The 17,037-nt window shown below is 41.3% G+C and overlaps 1 protein-coding gene and 1 long non-coding RNA gene across 5 annotated transcripts in view; one reads left to right on the plus strand and one right to left on the minus strand.

Annotated features, from left to right (window-relative positions):
- Positions 1–2,002: 2,002 nt before the first annotated feature.
- On the minus strand, positions 2,003–3,278 carry LOC116612345. Its single transcript, XR_004293866.2, has 2 exons — positions 2,891–3,278; positions 2,003–2,434 (listed from the first exon to the last, which is right to left on the minus strand). It is a non-coding gene; the product is annotated as an uncharacterized LOC116612345 (long non-coding RNA).
- A 1,868-nt stretch (positions 3,279–5,146) lies between these two features.
- The window catches only part of LOC5504590, a 114,506-nt gene continuing 102,615 nt past the window's right edge, over positions 5,147–17,037 (plus strand). Inside the window, exons 1-13 of one of the 4 annotated variants that reach the window (XM_048727877.1) lie at positions 5,147–5,474; positions 7,449–7,574; positions 8,517–8,770; positions 8,910–9,036; positions 9,113–9,208; positions 9,866–10,131; positions 10,529–10,640; positions 11,009–11,149; positions 11,733–12,001; positions 12,804–12,894; positions 13,724–13,940; positions 14,777–14,925; positions 16,032–16,442. In XM_048727877.1, the coding sequence (XP_048583834.1) occupies positions 5,381–5,474; positions 7,449–7,574; positions 8,517–8,770; positions 8,910–9,036; positions 9,113–9,208; positions 9,866–10,131; positions 10,529–10,640; positions 11,009–11,149; positions 11,733–12,001; positions 12,804–12,894; positions 13,724–13,940; positions 14,777–14,925; positions 16,032–16,442 (2,353 nt within the window). In that variant the 5' untranslated portion in view covers positions 5,147–5,380. Of the gene's footprint in view, positions 5,475–7,448; positions 7,575–7,839; positions 7,935–8,516; positions 8,771–8,909; positions 9,037–9,112; positions 9,209–9,865; positions 10,132–10,528; positions 10,641–11,008; positions 11,150–11,732; positions 12,002–12,803; positions 12,895–13,723; positions 13,941–14,776; positions 14,926–16,031; positions 16,443–17,037 lie in introns of those variants that run through there. The other 3 variants (XM_048727878.1, XM_048727880.1, XM_048727879.1) reach the window with 3 other exon arrangements.

Here is a 17,037-nt window from a genome sequence, read left to right on the forward strand (position 1 = left end):
CCCCTCTCTAATAAGCCACCCTTCTCTAGATTCACCCCTCTCTAATAAAAGTCACCCCTCTCTAAAAGTCACCCCTCTCTAAAAGTCACCCCTCTCTAAAAGCCACCCCTCTCTAATAAGTCACCCCTCTCTAATAAGTCACCCCTCTCTAATAAGTCACCCCTCTCTAATAAGCCAGCCCCTCTAAAAGCCACCCCTCTCTAATAAGTCACCCCTATCTGATAAGCCACCCCTCTCTAATATGCCACCCCTCTCTAATAAGCAACCCTCTCTAATGAGCCACACCTCTCAAATAAGCCACCCCTCTCTAATAAGCCACCCCTTTCTAAAAGCCACTCCTCACTAATAGGTCAACCCTATCTAATGAGCCAGCCCTCTCTGATAAGCCACCCCTCTCTTATAAGTCACCCCTCTCTAATAAGCCACTATATAAATCACTATATTTCCCAGGTGATATGTTTGGAGTTGATATCCAATTTTACACGTGTAAAATTATATGACCTTTTAAAGATCTTGCAAGCCTTGTGCTCTGCTTGAACAGGTATTTCATAGTGAAATATTGCACTATAGTGAAGATCTCAAAACTTGCTGACATTTGTTACGTTTGCTGACATTTGTTACATTTGCTGACATTTGTTACATTTGCTGATATTTGTTACATGAAAATAGACATAGCCATACTCCACACGCCATTTTCATTTTGGAACAAGTTTGTCTTTCCTGATCACACATCATATTACGCTGCCGAAATCTTTCAACGTGATTATAGTAAAAGATTCGATGGTATAAAACTGACTATTTTTTTTTTCAATATTCCCAGTACGTGCTAATGGTTTACAAAAACGATATCCCCGTATTTTTAAGGCCACAAGCGTCCAAAATAGCTTAATCTAAAAAATATAGGGTTATAAACATTTCGTTGTATTGCTGTCTTTGTTGAAATAACGTGCAGTTTCTAGCCGTGAGGCGACTCAATAGTCTCCTAGCGCGTTCTTCCAGGAGCTCCAAAATTATTCTTTAACAGTGTCTACTGCTCATTCTACCTAAATAATATTGAATATTGAATAGTACGGTAACTACAGAAATGTGCCACATTATTCCATGCTGAGGCCAGGAGGGAATACACCTTCTCATAGACTAGGTAATTAGTTGTCGTAGAAGGCAGTTAATAACATTAACTGCTATCCCTTAGAGTTTAAGGACCACGCCTTTTCTCTGCCGCATAGGTGTCAAAACTTATATTGGCCACACGTAGGATAGAATCCTGCTAGGGAGACCCCTATTCACCCCTCCCCCCCTTATGAGACAGGTTTGGCTTATTAGAGAGGGATGGCTCATCAGAGAGGGGTGGCTTATAAGAAAGGGGTGGCTTATTAGAAAGGGATGGCATATCAGAGAGGGCTGGCTTATTAGAGAGGGATGGCTTATTAGAGAGGGGTGGCTTATTAGAGAGGGCTGCCATATTAGAGAGGGCTGGCTTATAGAGAGGGCTGGCTTATTAGAGATGGGTGATTTATTAGAGAGGGCTGGCTTATTGAAGATGGGTGATTTATTAGAGAGGGCTGGCTTATTAAAGGGGTGACTTGTTAGATAGTGATGGCTTATTAGAGGGGTGACTTATTGGAGAGGACTGGCTTGTTTCATAAGGTTGGCTTAATAGAGAGGGTGGCTTATTAAATAATGCACTCTATGCAGCCTAACAGAAGGTGCACACTGGTATGTAAATAATGTAATACTAGAAATTTTGCCAAGGGGTGGGTTAATAGAGTCGTGGCTTGTTAGAAAGGGATTGCTTATCAGAAGGGCAGCTTATTAGAGAGCTATGTTTTTTTAAAGATGGCTTATTAAAGAGGGTTGGCAGAAAGGAAGGGCAGATCATTGAGAGGGGGGCATATTATAGAGGGGGGATTAAAGGGCAGCATATTACAGTAGGGAAATGTTGATTTGGTTAGTGAACAGCTGCTTTAGGAATATGTTTCATTGCCATTCAGAGACAATGGAGTCACCAAGGAAACATGTGATTTATTGAAAGATTATGCAAATAAATAGTTACATAACTACAGCAGAACATTATAAGCTATGATGTGACGAAGGTTGCTTCAGTAATCAAATTTGGAAATCCATCATGCCTGCTGAATAGATGGACAAAGGTAGTATAAGTCAAGTGTAACATACAAGTGAAAATCTCCTAGAGCTTGAAATAAAACAATGTAAAACATGTGAATTCTTCATGATCTCCATGTTATTTGTGAACCAATAATCTGAAACTTAGGCTCACACTGTCTTTATATGTGTCCTTAATTCCAATGGCACAGTTAAATTCAAAACTGGACTATTTGCTTGGTGCCGCCTTAGAGCTAAAGATGACAAAATCTCCGGTTCAATTTTGTTAACCTTGGCACCTTTGACATTGAATAACAAAATTTGACACTGCCTGAAATAAATAAAAAGGGAATTTAGTACAGGCTGAAGCTAGCTACTAATATGAAAAACATTTTCAGTCGCCTGGCCATACTAAAGCTTCAGCCAGGGTTGATATTCGTAATGTAAACAGACCCTTAGAAAAGGCAAATCTGAGGATATGCCAATTCACCGTATTGATTTTTATGAGGTAGAGAAAGATCAAATCAGAATACTTAGGGGACTGTGTGATAATTGTAAGCTTATAGCTGCAATCTTACTGTACAACTTAGCCCAACTTAGATAGTGGAACTGATTGATTATCAATTGAATGTTTTACACGCATTGCGTTCACTTGTTTATCAGTAGTAACCTTCAAATATATTTCCTATGAACTTCTTGACCTGCTTAATTGTGGATATCTCCCCTAGCGAAGGACGGTACGAAAGTAAAGACTCGATTTTTCGAGGAGCGAGGGAGCGTGACTCACCTCTAAATGGCTTGTCTCCGTCTTAGGACGGACTCCAGTAAGGGAACATAACATGGCTTTTGCTAAATCCTTTTCTCTTGGGTGTTTCTCTGCTTTATCGATTCCTCAGAAATCAGTTATATTATCAACAAACGACCGTTCTGCCATACCAAACTCGATCCCAGGGAAGAAGAGGGAAGACTGTTCTGCCACTCGATCCCAGTGTCACACGTGTGGCATTCTAACAAGGTCTATGATTGGACACATGTAGTCCTATCTGATTGGTTAGACACTTTCACCACAAGGACAGTTCTGCAACGGTACAATTATATACACAATTTCACACAACCTCAGGATGGTAAGCCTGTGGTAATAGTAATAGTAATAATGATGATGATGATGACAATAATAACTAGAAGTAATCGTAGATAAGTGAAGTGCGCCGTGTTAAAATGAACAGAAACGGCTGTGGCGAGTAACAAGTCATTTAAAAAGCAATGTTTACACACAACACAACATTTTATTGTCATTATTGATAATAATGTAAACTGTAAACTGTTTGTGGCTTGTTTTCTATATAGCATGTAAATAACTTTTTTTGGAAAATGCAGCAAAGTACATCAAATAACGCTCAATAACCTACTGTTCTTGCAAGTTTTTTTTTTAATCTAGAAGAAAAGTGTATTTTGAAATGCGTATGAATAAAGCATAATAAACAATTCGGATCCTTGCAAACATGCGAAATTCCGGGAAAGTACTTTCACTGCGTCATGCAAAAACGTGTCTGACGAGTCCGACCGTGAAAAACCGGTTTGACTGCTGTTCATTGGCTGAGAACTGCATCAAATGGAGGCAAAGTTTACCCGCCACATCAATCTTGAAACACTTCAGCCTTCAGCACACGGGCGACAGGATTTGGAAGCGCTAGTATAACTCGCGCAATAACCCCTTTTCACAATTCAATGACTTGTGCACATTATCAACCGCCGCGCGTCGTGATATGCGCATGACGACGTTAAGAGCAATAATATTTGTGCACAGCCCGGCCGATTTGACTGTTTATTTTCAATATTCACATTCTTTCTATACGCCGGATTTTCATTCGTCTTAAAGAATACACTGTCAATAATACAGCTCAAACGTAAAACAAAAATAACGAGCACTTTAAAGAAGCATACGCACATGGTGGGGACGCTTCACTCTCAGATAGTTTGTAGAAACGAAATGGGCGTTAACAAAACCAGGAATAGTGAATCGGGGAATCAGGGAATCAAGGATGGAGAATCAGCGGTATTCCCCATTTAAAGCCAGATACTTCATATATGGAACACGATAAAGTCCTGAGATTTAAAATGCCGGCCACGAAGGAAAGATTGTCACATTGGAGTCGCAAAAATGGCGTTGTGGGCGTTGTGAAACCAGTTACGTTACTTTCGTTCTATGTTGAAGTAGTTTATCCAAAGGGGGATCCAAATACGGGATCCAAAAGGTGCCCAGGTCATGTCTACTCCCGTAAGACTCTGCTTACCAAGAAAGATACTTCATGAAAGCAGGGCCGTAGCAGGTCTCTAAATTTTGGGGAGGGAGGGGGGGGGACAATACAGAAACATTAAGAAAATATTAGGGGGGCACAGCCACACCCCTACTGGTCATTTTCTTATAATTTTTTAAAATACTGGGGGAGACACGTGCACCCAGTGTCTCATCCCCTGCTACGGCCCTGTAAAGACATTTACCAGTACCTCGGCTCAAATGTGGAATACCGCTGATTTCCCACTCCCAGATTCCAAATTCCTGGTTTTGTTGACGCCCGAAACGAAATCGTCCATTTTTTGCCCTCGACCTCTAGATTCGATTGCACCCTAACGATTCTTCTTGCAGATCGTTAGCAAATATGTGCTTTTCAGCAAATACGGGAATTTTTTCTCCAAATCAAGCCACAGGTACAATCCAAATAACAATAAAGGGGGGAAGGCAATAAACACAGCAAGGTGACGTGAGAATATTGAGAGTAAAACACATAAAAAACACTACAAAACGGCGTCGAAAACAAGTGTCCAAAAATAAAGCTACACAAAAAAAAAGCTTCATTGCTCTTGCTGAAAATTCTTGTCGGATGAAAGGTACCCGGTAAACAAATTATCTGTATTCCTAGGCTGGACTCATATTCTATCAACTTTGTTAGTTTAAACGTCTGCATTTGTTGATACAGATATACCAGCTGGGATAGCCTATGCATATTCTTTTTCGCTAAATCTGTTTTTGTATGTCAATGAGATTGCCTCATTATTGGGAACAACTAAGCGAGTACAAAGGTGGCGACGGTGCTGGCTTTTTGATGTATTTTATCGCACAAGTTAATTACTATCACCTTACACAAAGCGGTTAAAGCACGCGTACTAAGTACGACGTTTTTAATTCTCCGTCATAGAATTCGCTGCTTGACATCCATTAGACTATGAATCACAACAATTTCAGCTTAAAGGCGCGATAACACTAACAGGCTTTCCCATGGAAAAAGCAAGAGAAGCCATGTGTATAAGAAAACTTTGTTTTGTTTTCGCCCTTCTATGTGTTTTTCTGCTAACAAGATCTGAAAGCACAGGTACGTACTGTAAGTTTTACACGATAGCAAAAGGGAACACTACTATTTTTAATTGTTCAAAGATGTCTTCAGTCTCTCTTTGTGTGTGTGTGTTTTTTTTTTTTCGATAAGGCGAAAGGGAATCTAAAAGTAAAAAAAAAAACAGTAAAATTTGACCGACCTGAACTGAGAGTGCATTTCAATGGACGGTCTCAACTAAGATAAGGCAGGATTCATATATTTTAAACGGTAATTTACTTGTTTAGGCACTGTTTAACACGTTTCAATGGCTTCCTTGTTGAAAAACTGATCGGAAACGCTTTGTTTTGCAAAATGTCCACCGAATACAATTCTGGGTAATTTGAAAAGGAAGCTAGAGGAAGGCGTATTGACATAGAGTCTATGCTCTTGTTATCTTTTTCTTCCGAAAGTTAATGACGATGTATGATTGTTCTGAAATAATTGATTATTTAAAAGGTTTCTAACATTACATATGCAGGTGTTTGATATTTTCTTGAACCGATAAATCCGAGAAAATCGGCACCTAATATTTCTTTTCAACTAATACGATAAACTTCTAAATGTGCCCTCTTTATCAGTCTATATCAGTAAACCAAGTAAAAAATAATCTTTTAACATATTGATACCAGCACAAAAAATGTCATTTTGATGATTTGTAAAAGTCAAATATATTTATTTCTAATGAAAGTTGCTTTTATTTGGGATTTCCCTTATGTATCTCGAATTTTGATAATATTGATTATATAGTCGCTTAATTTGATCTCATCATGAAATCCTATTTGCAATTTGTTTCATAAAGAGTGTGCTTTCAACCGCGCTCTGATTGGATTAAGAGGTTCCAAAAGGCGGCTGCTCATCATATCACGGCTTTAAATAACCGCTACAACTTCCCGTCCCTTACAATTACCCATCTAAAGGCCCTGGTAAAAATGTTTGAACAAGTCATTCAGCTTGCGTTCGATCCCCTTGGGGGGGGGGGAGGGGGGGGGGGGGGGACACTCCAGAAAAGTAGACGGGGGTGATCGTCCTATCTTATAAAATTCGACCAACTGCTATTCCTTAGGGGGTGTTTAAACGGTTTCTTCGATTCTGCTATCTCTTAGGGTATAAAATTCTACCCACTGCTATTCCTTGGGCGGTTTTTTTCCGATTCTCTTAGGGTTAAAAATTCCTTTTACCACACCCAATTTGCTATCTCTTATGTCTGGTGCACACTGGTTACATAACGACATGGGTGCGCGCACTCTTATCTTCGTATGTTCAAGTGTGAATGGTCCGACATTTTGACATAAACCCGACATAACGACATTGGACATAACGACATATGTCGTTAAAAACAGTGCGGCTAAACAGTGCGCGCGCCCATGTCGTTATGTCACTAGTGTGCACTAGGCACTAGGGGTAAGAATTTCGGTTGACCACACCCAAAGTGCTATCTCTTAGTGGGACGATCATTCTCGTCTGTTTTTATCGGGTTCGATTTTATCAAATAAGCGTTGAATAATGTTTCGCGCGCATGGCCAACGGATTGGATGATCTTCTCCCAACAAACATGGTTGACCCATTGGTTGCAACGGAAGAGAGGCTAGTGGCTGTCTTGTAGGGGGGTATGGGGGAGGGGGGGGGCTAAAAAATGGCATCTCACAATCATTTGATTATCCAACCTTTCTCCTGTTCATGGCGCAAAATTTATCAGTCGGTTGAAGTAAGTGTTTCTGACTTTGTAGGCGACTGTTCATTTGACAACTTTACTCTCTGTAACTGGTCAAAGGTTCAGATAAGCGTTGAATAATGTTTTATGCGTGTATGGCAAACGGATCGGATGATCTTCTCTTAACAAACATGTTTGACCCATTGATCGCGCAGGAGGAGAGACTAGTGGCTGTGTATGGGTTGGGGGGGGGGGGGCTAAAAAATGGCATCTGACAATCAAATTTGTTGATCGATTGACTTTAAGTGTTTCTGATTTTGTAGGCGACTGCTCATTTGACAACTTTACTCTCTGTAACTGGACGAAGGTTCAGACTAACGGCGCGGAATGGACTCTCCTCAAGGATCGTACTCCAAGTATCAATACTGGCCCCAGTCACGATCACTCTGGTGAGGGTATCCCAACAGTTTCAATTTCACAATATTACTTGGCCAAAAAATACCCGAGAATTCTCGGACCAGCTGGCTAATTTCTATAAAATTTATGGTATCTAGATATGTTAAAATATCGTCAAACATCGTATTTTACCACAAAGATTCATGTAAAGGATGATTCTCTTTATAGATTTATAGATTTTGATCTTTCCCGAATTTCTCGGGCCCTAAATTCACATGGCTTTTCGAGACTTTTCGGGTAACTTTTTGGTTTCAGCAGAACTTCGAAAATAGCGCTATTGAGTGTAATCATTTGGAATACGAACCAAGAGGACGTTCAAACTGTTCTGAAACATGAAAGCGGTTCTCCAAAAGGTAAACATGCGAAATTATTAGCAAAAATGCAAAATAAAGTTTTCAGGCCAGAGAATTCTCGGGTGTTTCGAAAAACAGGTGTCAGGGCCGTAGCATGGAGGTTGGGCACTTGGGCACTTGCCCCTCCCCCCTATTAAAAAATATAAGGCAATGACCAGTGTGGCGTAGCTGTGTACCAAATATATGTTAAATATGCATCTGTATCGTATGCCACCTCCCCCCCCCCCATTGAAAAATATATAAGGCAATGAACAGTAGGGCGTAGCCGTGTCCCCAATAATTTATAATATGTTTCTGTATCGTAGGCCAAATCCCTTCTATTACTTGAGGCCTGCTACATGTCTTAATGCTGTGATGTTTGTACTTTTTGTGCTTCTGTAAAGTAGTTAGCGAACATTTCCTTTTTCTTGCTTTTCTTGTGGAAAGCTAATCGAGGGTGTTGAAGCGACACTGAGGCCATGTTGGCTGTTTGTATGACGCATCTTTATTCTTCTACCAATGTCTTTTGTTATCTATAAATATGTCTATACTTAAAAATCAAATCTGATTTTTGTTTTTTTCTTCTTCTTTTTTTACCAACAGGCTCAGGATTTTACATCTACGTCGAGTCATCCAGCCCTATTCTTTACGACCAAAAGGCGCGGCTACTTAGTCCAGTCCTAAACGGCCCACTTACGATGTCTTTCTTTTACCACATGTTTGGCGCTACTATAGAAACCCTTTCCGTTTACGTAGCTTTTGGTTTGAAGGAGACACGCGTGTGGAGCCGCCATGGTAACCATGGAGACAAGTGGTTGCCTGGATGTGTGAATATAACAATGTCAGGAAATTATAGGGTGAGGGTTATGTCGAGGGGGAAAGGGGGAAGGGGAAATAATGGTTTTACGGAATGGATGCTTCTTGGAAGAATAGGACTCTTGGTGATTGGAACACTTTCATGAACTAATCTCGTGCATTTTAACAATCTGACCTTAGATCATTATAGAAGCATACGGCAGCGGGAGCTATACCGGGGATATAGCAGTTGACGAGATAACCTTCAAGGATGGATTACTAGTTTGTAATAACACAGGAGAAGAAACGCCGCCAGAGACATTTAATGGTACGTACAATCTCATGGCCGTTTTCCCTTCTCGACCTCCCCATTCCTCTAATTCTTATCCTCTGTTTTTTTTTAGTGAACTGTACATTTGAAGATAGTTTTTGTGGATGGCGTAGCCTGGCGTACAAGCGAAGCAACGATTTACCCCTGCAATGGACAAGAGGTAATATGGGTAAGCAAACATTAAATGAATAGCAAATAACTATTAACAAAAAGGATATGGCTATTTTTCTTGCAAACACGAACTCTCATTTAAGCTCCCTTGCGAGGTAAATTATCCGATGATGTCACACAGTGTTTGTGTTGGTGCATGAGGCTATTGGTGGAGCTTGTCTCTTCGCAATATGAAACTTGCACAAAGTAGGGGCATAGCCAGGGGGTGGCTTAGGGCCCCCCTTTTAGCAGCCAAAGATACAGTATAAAATAAGTAAAAAATACAGTATAATATAAGTAAAAAATACAGTATAATATAATGCCCCCCCTCCCACCTGTTAAAAATCCTGGCTACACCGTTGCTAAGAAATCACCCGATCTTTTAGGGTAAACCCACGCCAAAATGAACTCTGGAGTGGCCGCGGCTAGAGAGCGACGAAAAAACAAAATCTTCAATGAAAATAAACCCCGTAGAAACCGATGTAACATAGAAAATATCTGTCTGATTCCAAAGCGCTGAGAATAAGTTTATTTTTGTTGTTGTTAGCCATTAAAAGCCTTAGTGCCTGCGAGTGTACCACCAGAAAAGTCAAGTGATTTGCTCGCAAAGGACTATTTCGATGGCTCTCGATCTATTTTCCACTGAGCCTATGATTGTTCAATTTTTTTTCTTCAGCATCAAATGGTTATCTCTATGTCAACACAACCTATCTAAGTAGTCCAGGATACTTTGCTTATTTGCTGAGCCCGCGTACAACTGGTCCGCAGTGTCTCCGGTTCATATACAGCATGCGAAGTGATGTCATTGGAACTCTGGAAGTATTATTATTTGAATATAAATCCGCAACGGAAAGAGTAAGCGCAGAATGGACCACGCAGGGGACCAAGGATGGACCCTGGAGGAACGCCACTGTCAGTTTGCCCTTCCAGGGAACATACCAGGTTCGAAGTGTTAAAAGAATAAATATATTTTTTTTAGGATTTGGTAAGGGGGAATTTCGCAATTGGCTGCAGTTGGCCACATGTTGTCTTGCTCTTCCAATTACGTTTAATTCCATGAATTGACCGTTTGGTACAAATGGAGCAGCACTTTTCTGTGCTCGCCGTTGCACTCACCAGGCAGCTCACACTTACAGGCTTAATTGGCTTTTTGGGACCCTACCGTGTTTTGGGACCCTACCGTGTTTTGGGACCCTACCGTGTTTTGGGACCCTACCGTGTTTTGGGACCCTACCGTGTTTGCCGTTCCTTCCCATTTTTGGCAGAAATAAAGGAAACAATATAGAATTTTTATTAGTTATTTTGGTTAATCATGTAAAGCGTTCTTTTCTCCGCCCAGATAATGGTAGTGTCAGGCATCGATCCGGGAAACTCTACATTTGTTGCAATCGACAACGTGACGGTCAGAAGCGGATTGTGTGACAAGGAAGATGATCACGCAAGATCTCACGGTAAAATAAATGTTTGGATAAGCTGCTCTTGCTCCACCAAAAATTTACATTTCGCGAAAAGAAGAGAAAATCCTCAGATTTTGTCTTTCTTTTCAATATTCGGCAAGCTATTTATCAAAAATTTCCAATTGTTAAACTTCGTTCTGGCCTCCGTAATTCAAATTCAAACGGAATTGCATTTGGTGTTTTTTGATTGGTCAGCGCCGGAGAGGCTGTGTGACTCGATACATCTCGGTTGAACAATGAAAACGCTTCAAAGATTTGGAATGACAGAAGCCAGACGGCGTTTTAGCTGCTGGAAACCCAGCGTGTTTCGTAGGATAACGAAAGCCCCAGTAACTTACTGATCTATTTCGTTTATTTCCCAGGGGATTGCGATTTCGAAAGGAGCTTATCTCAGAATGGGTTTTGCCTCTGGACTAACGAGATCGGGAACGACTTTGACTGGTATCTGGGTATAGGAGAAACATTCAGCAGATTCACCGGTCCATTCGCGGACCACACGACAGGTAAACCCCACGATACGTACCCATCTGACGTCATCTCGTAACCTAAATACCTAAATCAATTATATAACGACATATCCCATAGTCACTCTTTTGCGGGCCACACTACAGGTGCTACCCAACAAACGTGGTAATCGGACCTCGTAACGTACTTCTAAATGGTCTAGAAGGACCTGGGGGCGAGCGCAGGAAAATCTAGAAAGTTTGGCACTAGACCTAATTTTCAATCACTGCAACTTTACGTAGAGACTCACGCAGCTCTAAAAAAAAAAAGCAAAAACCAACTGATAGATATTGCATTCAATGTCCTAATAAGGGAATGACTGAGCGAGCTGGAAAAAAAACGGATTGTTTTTAGAACAAGATAGCTCCTTGTTTATAGCACAAAAACAAGCGAAATTAGGCGCGCACGTGAAAGGAATTCGGCGTTCTTTGTTGGTGTTGGCAGCAGAACCCTAACAAAGTCCTACTCTCACATGTATGGGATGATATGACACACGACAAATGACCATTTGGGCTATCTCAATTTGAACCGTTCAATGATTCACATTTTTCACGGTGCTATAATGCTCGTCTATTTTGACAGGGACAGGATACTACGCCTTTGTCGAATCCTCTAAACCAAATAACCCAGGTGAACGTGCGCGCCTAGCAAGTCCCATTCTTCAAGGCGAGTTCTGTCTGCAGTTTTTCTACCACATGAGGGGAGACACGATGAGCTTGCTTGTCGTCTTCTCCCGGGGAGTACACTCAAGGAAGTACAGGCTCCTTTGGGTCAAATCAGGTGACAGAGGGGGGCGATGGCATAAGGGCGTGGTCACAGTAAAAGGCGTCACAACAGAAGAACTGTACCAGGTGAGAGATATTTCTAATTCTTCTTTAGCACTGAGGGCGCGGTCTAAGAAATCCTTCCGTGTCGAATCTTAAGATTGGACATATGAACAGTTCGTCGTCTGAATCAATCAAATCAACTGATCAATAAATACAGACAGGTGTGATCTCCAGCAAAATCAATTTTAACCCTAGGGATAGCACTTTGGGTGTGGTCAACAGCAATTCTTACCCCTACAAGTTAGCACATTGAGTGTGGTCGAAGCAATTTCTAACGCTAAGAGATAGCAATGGAAACACATTTTCAGTTTTCTAGAATTTTATATATTGCGGTCCTTGAGACACTGCCATCGAGCACATCCATATTGTGACAACTTTTGAGTCCGGTTGTAATTGGATAGGATGCGATTCATTAGTGTAATACCCCCTAAGGGATAGCAGTGGGTAGTAATACATATCCTGAAAGATCACAGCCGTATACTTTTAAGGAGAGTCTCTCCCCCTCCCCCCGTAATAAAATAGCGGCATGATTGGCCTTAGTTTTACAAGAATCTTAAAGCCGCATTGTCACCAGTTTCCTTCCGGAGTTCCGACGGAAACCTCAACCGTTAAAAGACAGAATAATATATTAGAATCCAAGATATAAACAGGCCATCTGCTGTAAATTATCAATCACATCCTCAAAAAAATCCAATAGACACTGCTTTCAATGTTTTGAAAAATTCAAAAATTGAAAAATCCATTAAACATGATAAGGGATAGCCTCAGGGATAGCCTCAAATCCTTTCATAAAGTATTGACCTTCATTGTTGTTTGCCTTTGGAAGGTTGTGTTCGAGGGAATTCTGGGAATCAGTTACAGAGGTGATGCCGCGATTGATGACGTCACATTTACCAAAGGCGCATGTATTACCACAGGTAACCCAACTACGGCGGTCCACCTTTATTCACTTCGCCATCGGTGAATAATTGTTAATTATACATTGTGCTCACTATGTCAATTCTGATTGGTCAAGAACGCGCGGTTTATTTTGAGAATCACGCAATCTGGGGGTCTTCACTTATTAACTATCTGTGAATCATATAAAGAAAACGTTGTCGTTTTGGGGGTCTGGTACCGAGGAAACTTAGTTTCTTTTCAAAGACCTTCTCCATTGACTTAAGACGGCCAGAGTAACTGTTTTTTTCTTCTGACTACAAGTCATAACGTTAACAAAGCCCCTGGGGGTCTGCTCACCTTAGAAATGACAAGAATCATGCAGTTTTTCCAAATAAGGATAAAAATTATTTTCCTTATATCATGGAAGTGACCGCGTTTGGCAAAAACGACAATTTGTGCCTAAATTTTCTTGATATTAATCATATAGTCATATCAATAGAGATTATACACGCGCAATGCACTCTGGTCCAAGGGCGCGAAGACACGATTGTGAGAAGTGGCGCCTTTGTGCAAATCGCGAAAAAGTTTTGTTTTCGCGAAAGTGTGTGTTTTGCTGAATCAATTGCCTTAGGCCTTGCCTAACTCCACTTGTCACGACATTGATTATTCCGGATATCACTAAAACCTCATCCAATAATTGTTTAATATAAGCTTTCTCAAGGGGCACTCTGAGAAGAGTTGTTGTGAGAGAGCGGAGAAGCAGAGCTACGAGGCCGTCTTTTCCGTGAGGTTTCTCGGGGCGCTGTTTGGGGGCACTTTTCGACAGGCTGTTTTGCAGGCTTAATATCAAATCATATTTCCTTTCAGAGCTTACCACATATCACGTTGGAAGTCACACAAGGGTCTATTCTGTGCAGCTTTTGCCTGGCCAGTATAATGGGTGGTCGGCAGAGTTCAGTTTTGATGTTTCAACAATACCCTCCAACTCAACCGTGACCTACATCTACACACCACAGGTTCCCCACATTAGCATGTTCAGTGCTACGCCGAGACTGTACGATCCCATAGGCTTCCCATTAGATAGGTGAGTAAATAAAGTAAGTGGCACGCACTCATCATGCACACCCGAATAGCACGAACTTAGACCTAAAATTTAAAGGGTGGCTAGACCACTTGAAAGCAAACGCAAGTGCAGCAAAATTGATTCCGTTTTCTCAACATAACACACTTGCGCCAGGCATGTGTTTGATCGATTCTCAACAGTGTTGCTTGCCTATGTGCATGCTCTTGTGTCCTAGTGAGAAGGGTTTCCCTTTGTTCTACAAGGTTTTGTTCACATACGAGGTACGGTGCACCTACCTCTGGGGACGACAACCTTTGCCAATGTGAAGGCATCCTGTAGAGACAAAGATACCAGGGGGAGGGGGGAAATTTTGATGGTTCTCGGTTGTTTATCAATCTGGCTTGGCAACCAGCCCTTCAGAGATATAGCCCTACTTAGGTACAGCGAAGTAGTACATGGGAATAGGCGGTACTATTATTCCTACTTAGAATAGGGGCATTTTATCTCCATGTGAACAAGCCCTTGTTGGCCAATAAAATTTCGAGAATTAACAAAGTTATTTTTTGATATGCCAGCGTACACTTGCCTTTACATTGCCTAGTTCTTACATAAAGCATTACTTTAAGAATGTTGATCAACTACTCCATTATTATTGTTTAAAATTGGAAATACGTCGGTTTATTTACAAGAAAACTTCAAAATAACTACCCACGATTAAAGTTAATACCTTATCAACGATATTTTGTTGAACGTATATCAGTCACTTGATTGAATTAGCTGATTTGAAATGGATTGTTTTAGTATGTCGGTATTGTGCGGGAGAATAAAACGGCGGCATGACTGACCCTCTTCAACAGGTTCTACCAGGATCCAAATGGACCAAAGATCTACACGCACCGCCTGCCATCCTCTGAGTTCTACAGCCTCCAGAATGATTCCCACGCGCAATGCTGCATGGGAAGAGATACAGTACGCACAGTACATGTCAGCGGTGTTAGACAGCAAGGTAGGATGATGTTTTAACAACGAGAACTTAAAAGTTCTCGTTATTGGTCGTTTGGCTGCGCGCCCTCAGTATCCACCTCTAGCTGCGCACTCTCGAGCTAATATATAATAGCGAGCTAATGTAACAGCCCTCCTTGATAACCCAAATCTCCTTTTAGTAAATAGCAAAACAAAATAATATAACATTGACACGACACTGATCTATTTAATTATCCGCTAACCCTTCTGTTGGCTTTTAGAATACATGCTTCTAAAACTCGCTCTGATCTTTGAATGCATACCTTTATCATGGGTCTATTTATTTCTACACAGATCCTTCTATTAAGTTACCTCTGAACCTGGTCTTAATTCTTTCCCCGCAGACCCTTCTACCCGGGGGGGGGGGGGGGGGGGGGGGGGAGAATTCGAGAAAAACAGACGGGAGTGCTCGACAGCAAAATCAATTTTAACCCTAAGGGATAGCACTATGGGCGTCGTTAACAACAATTCTTACCCCTAAGCGATAGCACATTGGGTGCGGTCGAAGGAACTTTTAACCCTGAAAGAAAGCATTAAAATACAATGCTCGTTTTAATTGGCTGACGGATCCTGTATTGTTATGTTCCCGACAAAAAAGTCGAAACTTTTAACCGATCAGTTGACTTGTGGTTTATTGTAAAATACGTTTCGAGCGATTGGGCCTCCATTTAGCGTGAGACACCCTAAAAGATAGTAGAGTCGGAAAAAAACTCCCCCGGCGTGAAAACCCCTTATAGATAGCTGAATCGGAAAAATCCTAAAACACACCCTTAGAGATAGCAGTTGGTAAGAATTTTAAACCCTAAAAGATAGTTCGAGCATCCCCGTCTCATTTTCTGTAGAGTCCCCCCGGGCCCTTCTACCAGCTTTCAAAATAAACCTCTGACTCTGGTCTTATTTATGTCCTCGCATACTCTTCTATCAGCTTTCAATATAAACCTCTGACTCTGGTCTTATTCATGTCCTCGCATACTCTTCTATCAGCTTCCAATATAAACCTCTGACTCTGGCCTTATTTGTGTCCTCGCATACTCTCCTATCAGCTTTTAATATAAACCTCTGACCCTGGTGTTATTTATTCCCCCACAGACCCATCTATCAGCTTTGGATGTATCCCAGGATGGCATCGCATTGGCGCATCATGCTACATGTTTTTTCGTTTTCCCGCTGGCTACACCCCGTGGGCTATATCAAGATACTACTGCCACTCATTTGGAGGGGAACTAGCCACGCCCAAGAGCACCCTCATTCTAGACCGTATAACAAACATAACATATTCCTTTGGAGACTTTGGCTTGGCACCTTATGTTGCTCTTAGAGGCCAAATTAAATGGTCGCTAGGTGATAATGGCCCTTTGGTGGAGTATCTCTGGGGGGAGAGTGAGCCGAGTGGCGATGGGATGTGTGGAGTATTGCGCAAGAATACAAAGCCTAAAACATGGCGCTGGAATGATGTGCCGTGCCCCACGGAGGCCCCGGTACTCTGCCAAGACAACATGGGTAGGTTTAAAGGGGAACCGGCAGGCTTATGCTAAAAAAAAAATTATACAAAAGAGTGTCCAATAGAATAACGTAAAATCTCCCTGCTTACTTTATATCAGTTTAAGGGTGTACTGACATTAGTGTTGCTCAGTAACGACGTTGCTACGCTGGTGGCGTTGAGCGCGCGCGTACATAACACGGAATTCGTCATTGGCAAGCTTTCTTGAAATAAAAGAAACAAAAATATGCACTTTAATTTCACAAGAATGGACTTTAAGTTGAACTCAACCTACAAACATTTAGCGAATATCTTTAAGGCAATGTTTTTAAAGCCCAAGTTTTCAATTTCCACTATATCTGCGCCCGCTGCAAACACCGGTTGTAGACGCTCGCGCACGCATTGAAAATCTTATTTCAAAGTAGCGCGCGCTGTATCCAAATTTATAAAATACTATTTCAGTTTTGATCATCATATGACGGATATAATTCCTTATGTTCCTTATAGTTTCTCATGTCATGATGAAAATTGAAAAAGTATTTTAAAATTCTGATACAGCGCGCGCTACTTGAAATAAGATTTTCAGTGAGTGCGCTAACGTTTGCAACCGGTGTT

Source organism: Nematostella vectensis, chromosome 5, assembly GCF_932526225.1.
Source record: "Nematostella vectensis chromosome 5, jaNemVect1.1, whole genome shotgun sequence".
Classification (NCBI taxonomy): domain Eukaryota; kingdom Metazoa; phylum Cnidaria; class Anthozoa; order Actiniaria; family Edwardsiidae; genus Nematostella; species Nematostella vectensis.